The sequence below is a fragment of the Actinia tenebrosa genome, unplaced genomic scaffold (genome assembly GCF_029948245.1).
Source record: "Actinia tenebrosa isolate PJP-AT-01 unplaced genomic scaffold, QUT_ActTen_1.0 PGA_scaffold14__42_contigs__length_11649687, whole genome shotgun sequence".
In the NCBI taxonomy this organism is placed as follows: Eukaryota; Metazoa; Cnidaria; class Anthozoa; order Actiniaria; family Actiniidae; genus Actinia; species Actinia tenebrosa.
The window spans coordinates 1830467-1844178 of record NW_028292574.1 but is presented as its reverse complement, the minus strand read 5'-3'; the positions used below and the strand labels follow the sequence as shown (position 1 = coordinate 1844178).

The window sequence follows — 13712 nt, the reverse complement described above, 5'->3', positions numbered from 1 at the left end:
GACTGCAAACTTAGACTACATTAAAAACCTAATTCACAAAAGAACAATCTCCAAACTAAGAATAGGAAACCACTGAACTTAAGAATTGAAACCGGTAGACATACAAAACCTAAAACACCAAACCATCTTAGACTGTATGTACCTTGCGTAATGAAAACAAGATCGAAGATGAATTGCACTTTATACTATCATGTAATCACTATGCTACTGAAAGAAACAAACTTTTCAATCAAATAAACAACAATTATCATCCATTTTCTGAGCTTGACGACTCAAACAAAATAAAATTTCTTTTAAATAGTATTGATCCATTCATCTGCAAATCTTTTGCAGCTTTCGTATATTACTCTATAACAAAGAGAAATAACACAAATTAAGTCTTCATTGCAAATATTATTAAGTTAAATATTATATATAATATCTAGATTGTTACTGTTCTCGCACAGTTATTTTACTATAACTTTGTAAAATAATTACATTGACGTAATTAGTCTATAAGTAATACCATGTAAATCTTGGGAATGCTTGAATAAATTGTATAATTGTATAATCATTGGTGATTTATTGGTGATGAAAAACAATATAACAATGAATCAGTGATCACGAAGCTCTTTTATTTTATTTCACCATCTAAAGCAATAATTGACAATAATTGAGAGTACCCTTTCCATACAACCATTTTCCGATTCCTCTTTTTATAGTATTCTACAACATCCATGTTCATAATAGTCATTTTCTATAAATCTGTCAGCAGTAGCCACGTACAGTCAGCGACTGTCTATTCTATGTCTAACTTTCTCTTACTTCAACATTTGAATGTTTGTTAATTATTTAATCATTAGAGTGCGCACACTAAATCCGTGAAACAAATACTAATTTTTAGCACTAAATAGTGATAATTAAACAATAGAAAACAAAGGATTCTGCATGAAATAGTACTAATTAGTACAATTTAATGTTCACGGTTTTAGTGCGTGCACTCTATTCTTCGCATCGTTATTAATTTTTTTCGCTCCCAGACACTGCTGCACTCCAATCTTTCCCGTCCAGAAGTCTGCAAAAGGAGCTATATAGCTTTTGCATGAAGCTCCAGCTGAGCAATCATAGCACCGTAGGATAATTCTTGAACCAGTGTCAATAAATCCTATATCACTGAAACGGTCCATCGTATTACTGATGCTTGGACCATTGCAACTTGTATTGACAATGGTGTCTCCTACATCGTCTTCCACAGATTCTACTGCTAGCCCTGTGAAAACCATATATGAAATGAGTTTGTTTGATGTGTTGTTTCCTCCTATGCTAAGAAGGTTGGCTCTGGGTTCTCCGTTTTCCTCATTCCGTAAAAATAAAAATGTCAGTTGAGCGTTTTGTGTAAAGAATATTCTTGGCTTTCACATGACGTCATCAAAAAACTAAAATTCAAAGTAACCACTCCACGTAACTGTTTGTGGAATATGTTATTTATACCGTTATACCGTTATGGGGAAAGCTTTACCAAAAAATCGCAAGTAAAATGCCCTTTAGCAAGCAGGTAAAAATAATGTCTTTTTGGTTTGAATCCTCAAATACTAAGTTTGATTCGCTTTTTTGTACTTGGCCGATATTGTGATTGTATTTCTATTGTCTGCTGGGTGACTTTAGAAGTTGAAAAGTTATAGGCGGAGCGAAAATTCAGGGTGCAAAATATGAAAGAAAGGTCTAGTTTTAATTGTCAAACTTTTTAATTAATTCACCTTTTCTCAATGGACAATGTGTTTTCCATAAAGTGACATAAAAACGTCGAAAATGATATCAACCATGATATATATAAAAATATATTCATCGCTACTTAAAAGATCTTACCTTCTGGACTGTTTATTATCTGAAAAACAACGCCACCAAAGACGAACCAAAGGAAAGCACTGGATACCTAAATAAAATATAGACTAATCGTTATACAGTACAAGAATAAGAGAACTGCGAGTACGGGGCATGGGCGGGTGGCATGGTTTGACATAGTGGGTGCGACAGTTTTCGTAACCTCCGTAAACTCAAAATGTGAGTTGAGATTTGCATGTTGTGAATGAAGTGAACCTCAGTGAGAGCCCCATGATGGTCGTTAAATGTAATATTTACGATTAGGTGAAGTATGTGAAGGCTTTTAGTAGCATTGAAGAATTTTAGGTCTACAACCTATCGCAGTATCATGCGGTGAGGCCGCGATGTTATAAGCTTACTGATCGTGCTGCACCAGTCGAAGCAAATGTCGCTGTTTTGGATTGCATTTCTCGGTCATAATCTTGATCTTCATCATCAACATCATCATCATCAATGTATTATGTAACCACCAAGTTTACCTCTCTGCTATTTAAGACCAGCTGACTTTGCTTTTCTCAGCCAACCAGCGAACATTTTTTAAATATAGTAGCTCACATTTCCTAATTCCAGGTTTTTGACTTGATAAACAACATATTTTATTTGAAATCAAAACAAATCAAATTTACCCATTAAAAAATCACCATTTTTTTCCTAAAAATAGCACATTTTTTGGTCGTTGGTGGAAAATATTTCTTTTGAAAAGAGATAATAGGAAATACTTGAAAATTTTCGTTATGTATTGTTTAAAAATAAATTTCCAAATACATGACTAAGAAATAGAAAGGTAAACAGGTAAGTCATGCGGATCAAGAGTAAGCTGCTATTTATATACTAACTTCATTCAGGGACAACACTGATCTTTGTAGCAGAGATGAAACAAAAACATCCATATAAGTCAATTTTGCTCGACAAGGCTAGGATATACCATTTATTGTCGCCACGTTTCACAAAAGTTTTGAAAAGGCTAATAAAATAGGTTCGCTTTTTCCGTAAAATGTCCCCAAATAGCAGGTGGGATAAAATATGAATGAATAAACCGTTGAAATAATAAATAAATTCAAGTTCGGACTTCAGTTTTCTAATACCCAGAGTACTAGTTTAAAATTAGGCACAAAGTTTTCCTAATAGCTCGTGGCTGAATTATTAAGCATGACTGAGTTTCCCAAGAACTACTAGCCGCTGGTACTTCATGTTACCATGAATGAAGGCTAATAAACCCAGCGGGGAACCCAGGTGAGGGTGAATGAAGGCTAATGAATATAGATGAATGTGACTGAACCCAGATGAAGGTGGATGGGCGTCCCATGAGGGTGAATGAACCTAAATTTATTATAAAGATATCCATGAAATATCAGGATTTATCCGGTGTCTAAAATCCCGTACATTCTACTCGGTCAAGATATCATATCCGTCACATGTGGAGATATCACCGTTGCCATGACTACGTTCTTATTAAATTTAGGCCTTCGCGGTTTCTTTCATTTCTCAGATAAAAAATGTCAGCTCCATCGTCGACAAACGAGAATTTTGAATTTTGAAGCCGAGGCAAATATTTGGCGTATTTGATGGCCTCGTATTAAACAAGTAAGCATCATTACATTATTTCAAAACACTAAAAACATTTGGGGAAAACGACTTTCAAAACATAATGAACATGGAGAGTGCCCGATGAGAGAACGGCAAAATATACCCGGTTTTCAAAAGCAGAAAATACCTATGATGCGCTATGTTATTTGAGACCGAAATAATTTTTCCTTGCAGTAATAACCTTCCATTACATGACTGAGTTAAAAACCCTAATCTTGGCCTGTCCAAACTCTTTCGTGTCGAAGCAAAAATGTGGACGGTATTTTCTATACATATATCTTAACGCACTAATCATACTATCTCGATATGCTTTTTTTATATACTATTTAAACTAAGCGATAGATCAGATAGATAAGTTTACCTTTTGCATTTTGAGAAGAATTACCAACTTTATCTCGAGTCTTGCAAAAGTTAAATCTGTTACTACTTTTTAGCGAGATAGAACCGAATTCCTTATCCAAGGATATTTTTCATATTTCGTCTGGCCAATAACAAAAAAGAAAAAAAAAGAAAAAGAAAAAAAAAAAAAAAAAGGATTTGAATTATTCATATATTAGGCTATTACAGTTAAACTATTCATACTGTGAGTTCAAGGTTATTTATTATGTAGACATGTCTTGGAATATCTGCTAATGGATGATATTCACCGATATTCAGTCATTTGCAAAATACTTAACTTCTCTGTGTTCCTCAGACACCACCTGCCTGCGATTCAGATCACACGAAAATCACACAGGAAGCCAACATATGTTTGTAAATGAATGATGTTTGGGTTTCTCTGCAGAAAAAAAAAATATGAACATATGTATTTGCTTTTATTTGTCAAACTTTTAAACTAAGCGGTTAGAAAATTGTTCACAGAATACATGATAGATAAGATTTATTCAGTAACGAACGCTTTTAAGTAAATAAAGACGTGAACTGCTGTGATAAACACTCAAAATGTAAACTATGAATACAAGTAGTCTCAATTGAGTTCTGAAAGGATCTTGAATTAATAAACTCTTAAAAAGCAGTTGTCCCTGACCTATGCAAAAGAAAGATCAGAACTAAAACTTGACCAGATGTTTCTATTGAAATGAAAGGAAAGAGGGTTACTTGGGTAACTTGAGAAACATCATAGTTTACTTGATGCTTGCTGATAATTAAATTTGGACATGTCAACTTTGAATTTGGTTTTGATATTTGAAAGTTAAACTAGGAGGTTTTTTATCTTAATTTTTGTCTCTTCTCTCATATTCAAGCCTAAAATTATACTAAACAATTATTTACCTATCGGTGAGAGAATATGGTGAATATTTACTTATATTATCTTTGTCTTCGACAAAGCGTAATTAGCTAGTACAGTCTCCAATAAAGTAGAACTACAGCAAAAAATAGAAGAAAGTTAAATTATACAAGGCATAATATAACGTTTTTTCAAATTAATTAAAAAAGGACCTCTAGGGTTTTTTCTAAGACCTGCTAGATACTTAGAATGAAAAAAAAAAAAAAAAAATTCACACACGTTCGTTCACTCAATAATAAAAGTTGGTCATCATTGTTGCTTTTCACTTGTAAAGTCAAGAATACTTTTACATAAGTCTTATTACAAGTTGTTGTTTTTTTGTTTTTTTTTCCCGGCTTATTTTACTACTAGTATATAGTATGGCGTACTTTCATCATGCAAAATTTTAAAAAATTGACGATAGGATCTTTTACATAATAACTTACAATGATTAAAGCCTAAAACTATTGAATAGATTGCTATCAATAGACGTCACTACCGGTAATAGCTTTTTTTGATGGCTTGTAGAATCCTGGAGGTGGTCTTGATCATTTTTTTTCCTGGTTTGATGTCGTGACTTATTTTGATATGTTTTGACTTAGCATCCGCTAGTTGCCCCCCGGCCCAGTCAACCGCTTTTTTGCCCCCCAGTCAACTCCAAAAAGTCACGTGATTGATAGTAAGCAATTGGAATTTGTTTACCTTAAGGTGGTGACTTCTTTCAACATTCGATTTGATCCCATGAAGGGCCAAACACGCCATTGAAATTCAAGACAGCAAAACCTTCAAAATTTGCACGGGACTCCATTTTTCTTTTGTCATTTTCCAGAATAACAGGTAATATCCCATTACTTAAGTTTAAGAAAATCATGTTTACCGGAACAATGTAAAAAGTCGTTCAGTTTGTTTTGTGCTCAATTTTTAAACCTGAACAATTAAATTAAACAATTAAAACCTGAATTTTTAGAACCTGAACAAACAAAAGTTGTATAAACGCATGTCATTCCGGAGTGATTACCTCAAAAACAAACTCGGAACGCCCCATTTTTCTTTGGATTTTTGAAATCCATTAAATTTCAGGTTAAAGAAGTTTCAATTTTTAATTTTCTGTTTATTATTTACCAAAGTAGTCAGCCACTAGCTTTAAAATTATCAATGTTCGCGAAAAATTTGTATTTGTATTTGTATAGTCTATATCCAACTTTCTTAAGGTATCAGGGTACCCCAAAATTGCTCAAAAGTATCGATTTTTACATTTTTACATTTTGCGATAAAATATATAATATTCTTCGATTTTCCCCATAAAAAAATTTCGATAGTGATTTTTAATAGCGAGTAATGAAAAAAATACAGTTTGTGTTAACAAAGGCATTTCTGCTCAGTCAGAAACATTTTTGCGTTTTTCTCGGAAGTGATTTTGCGTTCAGTTACCCGTACATTTTGAATACGATGTCAAAGGGAATTTAACCGATTTAACTGAAATTTTGAGGAAGTCATCTTGGATAGTTTTTCCTCCAAAGGAGTGTCTCCGATATTTGTTTTTGATTTTTTGCTTATTTCCAAAGTTATCGTGGATTTTGGCTCGGATACAGCTGATATATCAGCGTCATAACTTTAGGAGCGTAAAAAAAAAAAAAAAAAAAAAAAAAACCAACGGGGCAACAAATCAAAACTCGGAGACACGCTTTTGATAAGTGATGTCTTGTGATCTCGGAAAGGTAACAAGCATTGGTTTCCGATTATTACCGGCTGTCATCGAACTCCGCGAAGATGCCACGGTGAAAATTTGAATAATTCGCTCTAACTTAAAAGGATAAATATATTTTACGAAAAGGGAAAAAGGAATAGTTTCTACATTTATTCAGCTTTCAGAAAATGTATACTTTGTTAAGATTCCGATTAAAAGGTTTTGTGCTATTAAGAGTTGAATGCACAATGGTCCAATACCTTAATTTAATTGCCATGCGCTTTGAAAATAATAGTTATAAGGTGGCCTTTTTATGTCATTAGTATTAACTAATAAAAGTTCTGAAGACGTTTTGTAATTAATGAAGCAATTCATATTGGCTGAACGTTCCCCCACAAACTGCTGGGATTAATCAGTTTCTATTTTTCGAAAGTATATCAATAACTATAACCTAGTTGGATGCCATGCCATGTCTTTAAATATTTTTTCTCCCTTTTATATTTAGAATATCTAGATTTCTTTCAATCTCTTCTAGACTTCGGTTTCCTATTTTGCCCAAATATGAAATTCCAAGAACGATGTACACTTGCAGCCTTGCTGTTGGTTTTATCTGGCTTTTGTGTCATTGAGGGTGTCACACGTAAGTAATGTTAGTTTTTTTTTTATATATTCTTTCTTACTAGTTCCGTTTGCGCCTTGATAAAAGGCTTCTTGGATGCATCTTAACAAATTTCAACATAACCATTCATATATAATATTCATAATTTAAAGTGTCTATCACCCTTATTTTTTTACTTTTTTATATCGAAATATAAGCTATTCTAAGAAACGTGTCGAAAGAATTTTTTGATTCTGACTCTTCTTTCTATTTTTTTTTTTTTTTTTTTTTTTTTTTCGATCGGTCAAAAGATTTCAAAATATGACCGAGCGAAAGGAGAGACTGGGCTAGTGACGTAGAAGAAGACACGCTCTTCTTGATTTACAAAGAAATGTATGGGATACTGAAAACATCCTTGCGTTTCTAGGGGTTTTTTTAGAAGTCCTTGGACTTTTAACTACTTTCTTGGGCATCTCATCGGGATTCGTAGCCTAATTTACTGGTATATTAGTGAAGACAGGAGAGAAAACTGATAGTATAGAAAATATTATATTCGACTATGAAGTGAAACCATGTTTACCTGCAGAGCACAGTATAAATATATAATGCAATTCATGTTTATATATTTTGAAAACTGTTCAGTTAAGCCATCTAAAATGAAAAAGATTTTGTGAAGCTAATTTATTACAATTGATTCTGAGCGTGACAGCCTAATATGAGGTTTTCCCTAGGCTGCGTTTAACTTCTCGCTGCTTTTCTTTTTCTTAAAATAATTCAAAAATAATATCATTCCTGAAGTCTGAAGTAATTAACATCTCCTAACCAGAAATATGAGGTCTTTTGAAAGCGTAAAAAACGGCAAATTGGTCATAAATACTAGTGAAATCTAGAGAGAATGAGGAAACATCTAAACCCAACTTACTCCTCTTACGTCACAGCCCAGTCCTCTAGGTTATCATTTTGCGCGGCCAGAGTCAAAGAAATGCCTATTTTCACACTTTTGACCACTTGAAAAAAATTGGAAAGAAGCGTCAGAATCAAAAACTTCTTTGGACACGTTTCTTAGAATAGCTTATATTGCGATATAAAAAAGTAAAAAATAAGGGTGATAGGCACTTATATTTCTTATATATTATTTATGTTACAGATCTGCCTATGAAAGAATGCGAAGAAGCTTTTGAGCAAGAAGTCAAAGACAAAGTTCTTCTCAATCATGTGTTTCGCTTAGTCGAAGCATTTAGCCCTGACCTTTGTTTAATTATGTGTAACTTCTATATATATTGTATTTCCTATAACTTTGGCCCTTCAGTAGATATGCCAGGTTGGACACTATGTGAGCTCAATGATGCGGACAGATACATTTTCCCAAATGATTTCAAAGACAAGAAAGGCTTTTCATACAGAGAAAGAAAGGTTAGTGTTACAGGTTGTCATTGTTGTACACGTATTGTTAAGATTAATAGCAACGCCGAAGGAGAATCGGCTTACCTATTATGCTTTGAGGTCAAACTTCCCAATTTTGTTGCATTTTTCACAGTACATTTTACTAGTAGAATGGCTTTGTCAGTTCGTATTAATAACATAATACATTCTCGTCTATAGAATCCATGCTTGAAAAACGGACCTTGCAAAGGAAACAAGACTTGTGCGCGGCTACAGTGTGACCTGAAGCAGTTCACTTGTATCTGCCCAAAAGGATATTTTGGCGAGAACTGTGAAAAGGGTAGGTAATATTTATATTAGCATTAAATAAATGATTGATGCATTTTATTTATCCTTGAGAATAGCTTACAATACAGCAGAAAATTAATTTTAACTGTTTATTGGGAGCCAATTTATCTGGAGAATTTTAGTTATTTTGGTGGCAAACATGCATGGGTGACATTTGCCAAATAAAGTTAAGCAAATCCGTCATATGTCTTAGGGTTAGCTTGTGCCCGCAAATTGTTTTGCTGTTTTAGTAATTTAATTATAAGACATCGATTGAACAATAATGTTGGATATTTTCAAAGTGAACATTCGAGATTTTGTCCTCTGAATCATAGATATTGCATTAAAATTAAATTTGGCAAATTTGCTCTCAAATATACTGTTGGCATAGCAACAGATTAAAAGAAAAATGTGCCTCTCTGGGTGGTGATATCAGTTGACAGTTTTATTTAAGAACCACAACTTTTACATCTCTGTAATCAATAGTAATAGTTTTTCTGCTTCAGTACAAAAATAGGTACATATGTACATATATATATTTTTTGTTTTTGGGGTTAATTTGGCATTTTTAGGGAATAATTCCCACTAATGCTCTAATATAGTATACCAAGTTTGAGAAGAATAGCTAAAAACCCAAAAAGCGCCACCTGTCTTGTCCTGTGGTGGACACACTCTTAAGGCAAGGCCAAGGCCAAGGCAATTTATTTTCACTGTGTAAATCAGTTTTACATTGGCTTAAAAGACAATAAACTAAACTAAACAACACAAAGATAACAAAGATTACAAATTATTATTAGTCAAGAATCTTAAAATTAGTGGCATTGATTAAGGTTTTTCGTTTTTCAAAATTTTCAAATACAAATTTTGCTATTGCTTTTTGTAGTGGTTTTGGAGAATTTATCAACAGTAAAAATGTCTCATTTTCATTTTTGTCGTGTAAGCTAATATTTTCTGACGAATAGAGTCTTTCAACAATCTTAGACCTTTCTTCTGAGTAATAAGGACATGATAACAAGAAATGTTTTTCATCTTCTATGTCAGAAGTTTGCATATTTTGCATAATCTTTCTTCTTATCCACCTGGGCATGTATATGTCAGATATGCAAACTTGAAGTAGAGGTACACTTCCTACTAACATGTCCAAATTACTATAATGAAAGAAAATATCTTATTGATAAGATTGAAAATATATAACACAATTACGAATAGAAAATTGGTTGAAAAACGAAGAAAAAGTTGCTTTTATCATAAATCCAGAAAATTCAATACAAAAAATAGTAGCAAAATATATATATGATTGTTTCAGCAAAAGAAATAACAGCATTTGAATAAATATATAGTTAATATCAAGAATAGAACCACCGTTGTATTAAGATGTCCCCAAGTATTCCTCATCTACACATATTCCATTTTCTTCTTTTTCTAATAAGTTGATATAACTAATGAAATATAAATTGTAATGTATATGTGTATGATTGTAATGTATTAATAATTATTAGCATTAAGTCTTAAATATTTATAACAGATATATAGACGCTAATGATGAAAATAAACTAAACTAAACTAAACATCCAATACGTATTTGCACACCTCTCCGTGCAGAGATATTTTTTCACATATTTTTCTCTCTTGTTTTCAAGATATTGATGAATGTGCTACCAGTAATCTACATAATTGCACACTCGAAAACCCAGGCGTCAAGTGTAATAATACCCCTGGGTCTTTCAAGTGCATTTGTGCAGAAGGATACGCCGGTGATGGAATCAACTGTAAGAGTAAGTATTATTATATTTAATTTATCTATATATGCATCCCCTTATTCAACCATCATCCACTCATTCATTCATCCAGCCATTATTATTTATGTGTTCTTTTTCCTACGTTATGGAGGGTTGTCCAAAATAGACGAACTGATACAGATGGTAAAAGTTGGTTTACCATTGGTACAGTTGGTGAAAGTAATTAACATGCAAAATTTGTGCATATCATTAACTTGTTTAATGTGTGTATACTAAATATTTACATGACGTAGTTATGAATGACGTCGTCATACGTAATCATTTAGAATATTAAGTAAAAAAGGATTTAGAAAAAAAAAAAAAAAATTAGAACCCTCCCATCACCAAATATATTACCAATGGTACATTTTGGTTTTCATGGCAAGCCATGAATAAATAATCACCAACTGTATAAACTGTACCAATGGTAATACATTTGGCCAGGGGGCCCTGTCTTTGTGTCTCATAACGTATGCACACTTTACCACAGGCAACCCGATGATAAATTGGCCTACGAAGACAGGGCCCCCTTCACCAAATGTATTACCATTGGTGCAGTTGGTACGTTTGGTGAAAAATAGAATTGGTCACCCTGTGGTAAAGTGTGCATACGTAATGAGACACAAAGACAGGGCCCCCCCTCACCAAATGTATTACCATTGGTACAGTTGGTACGTTTGGTGAAAAATAGAATTGGTCACCCTGTGTTAAAGTGTGCATACGTAATGATACACAAAGACAAGGCCCCTTCACCAAATGTATTACCATTGGTACAGTTGGTACGTTTGGTGAAAAATAGAATTGGTCACCCCTGTGGTAAAGTGTGCATACGTAATGAGACACAAAGACAGGGCCCCCTTCACCAAATGTATTACCATTGGTACAGTTGGTACGTTTGGTGAATTGGTCACCCTGTGGTACAATCCTAAAACAATATGGCTGGTTAAAAGATTGGAAGAGATAGCACAGTCCAGCTAGCGAACTTGTGGCGTCGAATGTAATTATATTTGTCAATAGAATGGCTTAGAAAATGGCCTAAACTACTTATTGTCTTTTGGTTATACATATAGAGTTTGAGGTAAACCATGAAACATTGGCCAGTATAGGGAAGGAGTTTAAGGTAAAAGATTGCATAAGCGTGCTTCAAGAAATATAATGCTTAGATTAAAGTTTAAGCTTAACTTTATGTGGCCCGTCTTCGTGTTTTTTCAAAATAAGTAAGGTCAGTAGAATCTTTGAAAGCTGGTTGTTTGCAAATCGGAAACCGATTTATCGAACTAGTTAGCCAGAGCTATAGTTAGTTTCCATATTTAAAAGCAAAATATATTTATTTGTAAGATTTAGGCTTAACATTACGATCACTCATGTTTGAGCTTCATCACAGTTTTCCCCTTCATATAGGATTGCTCACTTGCTTTAAAAACCTCTGGTTTTTGAATAGAGGCTTTTTAAACTGACAGATCATTTCTGTTTGAGAATACCGTAGTTTCCTTTTGCGATTCCTCTTATATTATCAAAACAAAAACGTGTATTTTATCCACTCTTCGGGCATGTTAAGGGTTTAGTTTTGCTATAGCCCAAGATAATTGACTTCTTCGATTCATGTAAACAAAATATTCACAAAATATTACATTTATAAATTCAATTGTAAACATTTTCAATGACAAGCATTTTTTTTGCATAGTTTATAATGAAAACTTTAAGTTATTTATTCATTTACTTATTTTATTTATTTAAAATGCTTCCCATATTCTGATAATTATTCAAGAAACAGCAGTATATCACTATTTTTTCTTTTTACTATCAGTCTTAAAAGGAGTAGCCATTGCTGCAGGGAACCTTGCATGCATGCGCTTCACAAGTGCCTATTTTTTAATTTAAGTGACAGTGATACTTCACTGTTAGTACTAGGATAACTTTGCCCAGTTCAGAAGTTGATTTTTGCTGTGTCAAATCTAATTGCCTTTGAGTCCAAGTATACGCCAAGAACTACCATATGAGACAGTAGTTCTTCTGCTTAGCTCCAGAAACGACATGTGTTTGGTTGACATATACTTGTACTAGGCTAAGAGAAACAGTGCTCAGACTCAAAGGCAATTAGATTCAAAGCAGCAAAAGTTGTACATCTGAACTGGTTATATTAGTACTAGTGACTATAAATACCCCCACTATTCTTGAACCACTGCAGCAAGCAAAGGAAATACTAAAATTAATGATATTGCAATTTTTCAATAAGTTTGATCATGAGTGAGCCACCAATATTTTGTGGTATTTGTGTCTTCAAATTATGTGGTTTTTTCTTTATATTGAGGTTAAAAAATAGAGGATCGATTTTATTGAAAAGCATACCAATATACAAAATCCATATTAGAAGCATATAATATATTTTCTCCTAACTAGTCTGAATATTATCCGGATTTTTATTTATTTTAATTTATCCTACATGTAATCCTCCTATGTAATAATAATTCAAGATATATGAACGTTATACATATGAACACTATACATATTTATCGTTTTTTTGTAAATATCTACACATCTAGTTGCAAGGTTGTCATAGAGAGAAAGAACTTTTGTAATTACTTATATATAGTGAGAAAGGAATATATTAAGAAAAAATATTAATATATTCGTTTCTCACTAAATTACTGTTCTTTCTTCCTATGACATAGACTGCAAACAATCCCACTTTTCCCTTGAATTCCGCGAGCAGGTGTCTGTTGGGATTCCTGTGTATGTGCCTCACGGAATTAGGAGGGAAAAGTGAGACTGTTCGTCTACCAATGACAACCTTCTTGCAACTAGGTGTATATTGCTAGTTTTTATTATAGTTTTCTTCTTTTTGCTCTCACAGAAACTGTTTCAATTTCTTCAAAATACTTAGTATGTTAACCAAGGAGACCTCTCCAATTTTTGAGCAAAAGTACTATTATTGAAATGTTATGCAAAAAACAAATGATGCAAGAAAGAATTGAGAAAGGAGAAAAAAACAATACGTGAGGGTTATTGGCCTGAAGCGAGGGTGTGTGATATAATTCATTATTCACTGAGGGCAAAGCCTGAGGTGACTATACACATAACCACTAGCTGAAGGTGGATAACTGCCTTATTTTTCCATAGCCAGGTCTTCTTAAGACAAAAGAGGACTTACAAGGCTATGGTTTCAGAATTAATATGGATTTAGTGGACACAACAATTAGACAGCTTTTGTTTCCCGGTTTCCCC

The 13712-nt window shown here is 33.2% G+C and overlaps 2 protein-coding genes across 2 annotated transcripts; one reads left to right on the top strand and one right to left on the bottom strand.

Moving 5' to 3' along the window:
• Positions 1-595: 595 nt before the first annotated feature.
• On the bottom strand, positions 596-2310 carry LOC148911170 (uncharacterized). Its single transcript, XM_089029993.1, has 3 exons — positions 2220-2310; positions 1846-1912; positions 596-1249 (listed from the first exon to the last, which is right to left on the bottom strand). Exons 1-3 carry the CDS (start codon positions 2265-2267, stop codon positions 960-962), a joined length of 405 nt encoding a protein of 134 aa, XP_088886119.1. The 5' UTR covers positions 2268-2310; the 3' UTR covers positions 596-959.
• A 4159-nt stretch (positions 2311-6469) lies between these two features.
• LOC116291353 (uncharacterized) lies at positions 6470-10519 on the top strand. The gene is made up of 5 exons (XM_089029990.1): positions 6470-6492; positions 6937-7041; positions 8147-8412; positions 8602-8722; positions 10350-10519. The coding sequence occupies exons 2-5, from the start codon at positions 6963-6965 to the stop codon at positions 10502-10504; spliced, it is 621 nt and encodes a 206-aa protein (XP_088886116.1). The 5' UTR covers positions 6470-6492; positions 6937-6962; the 3' UTR covers positions 10505-10519.
• The last annotated feature ends 3193 nt before the right edge of the window (positions 10520-13712 follow it).

Coding starts and splice junctions, on each gene's coding strand:
- LOC148911170 (XM_089029993.1), bottom strand. CDS start 2,267: ATGCAATCCAAAACAGCGACATTTGCTTCGACTGGTGCAGCACGATCA. Junction 1,913..2,219: donor CGACTGGTGCAGCACGATCA/GTAAGCTTATAA, acceptor TATTTTATTTAG/GTATCCAGTGCTTTCCTTTG. Junction 1,250..1,845: donor GATAATAAACAGTCCAGAAG/GTAAGATCTTTT, acceptor TGGTTTTCACAG/GGCTAGCAGTAGAATCTGTG.
- LOC116291353 (XM_089029990.1), top strand. CDS start 6,963: ATGAAATTCCAAGAACGATGTACACTTGCAGCCTTGCTGTTGGTTTTA. Junction 8,413..8,601: donor TTTCATACAGAGAAAGAAAG/GTTAGTGTTACA, acceptor TCTCGTCTATAG/AATCCATGCTTGAAAAACGG. Junction 8,723..10,349: donor TGGCGAGAACTGTGAAAAGG/GTAGGTAATATT, acceptor CTTGTTTTCAAG/ATATTGATGAATGTGCTACC.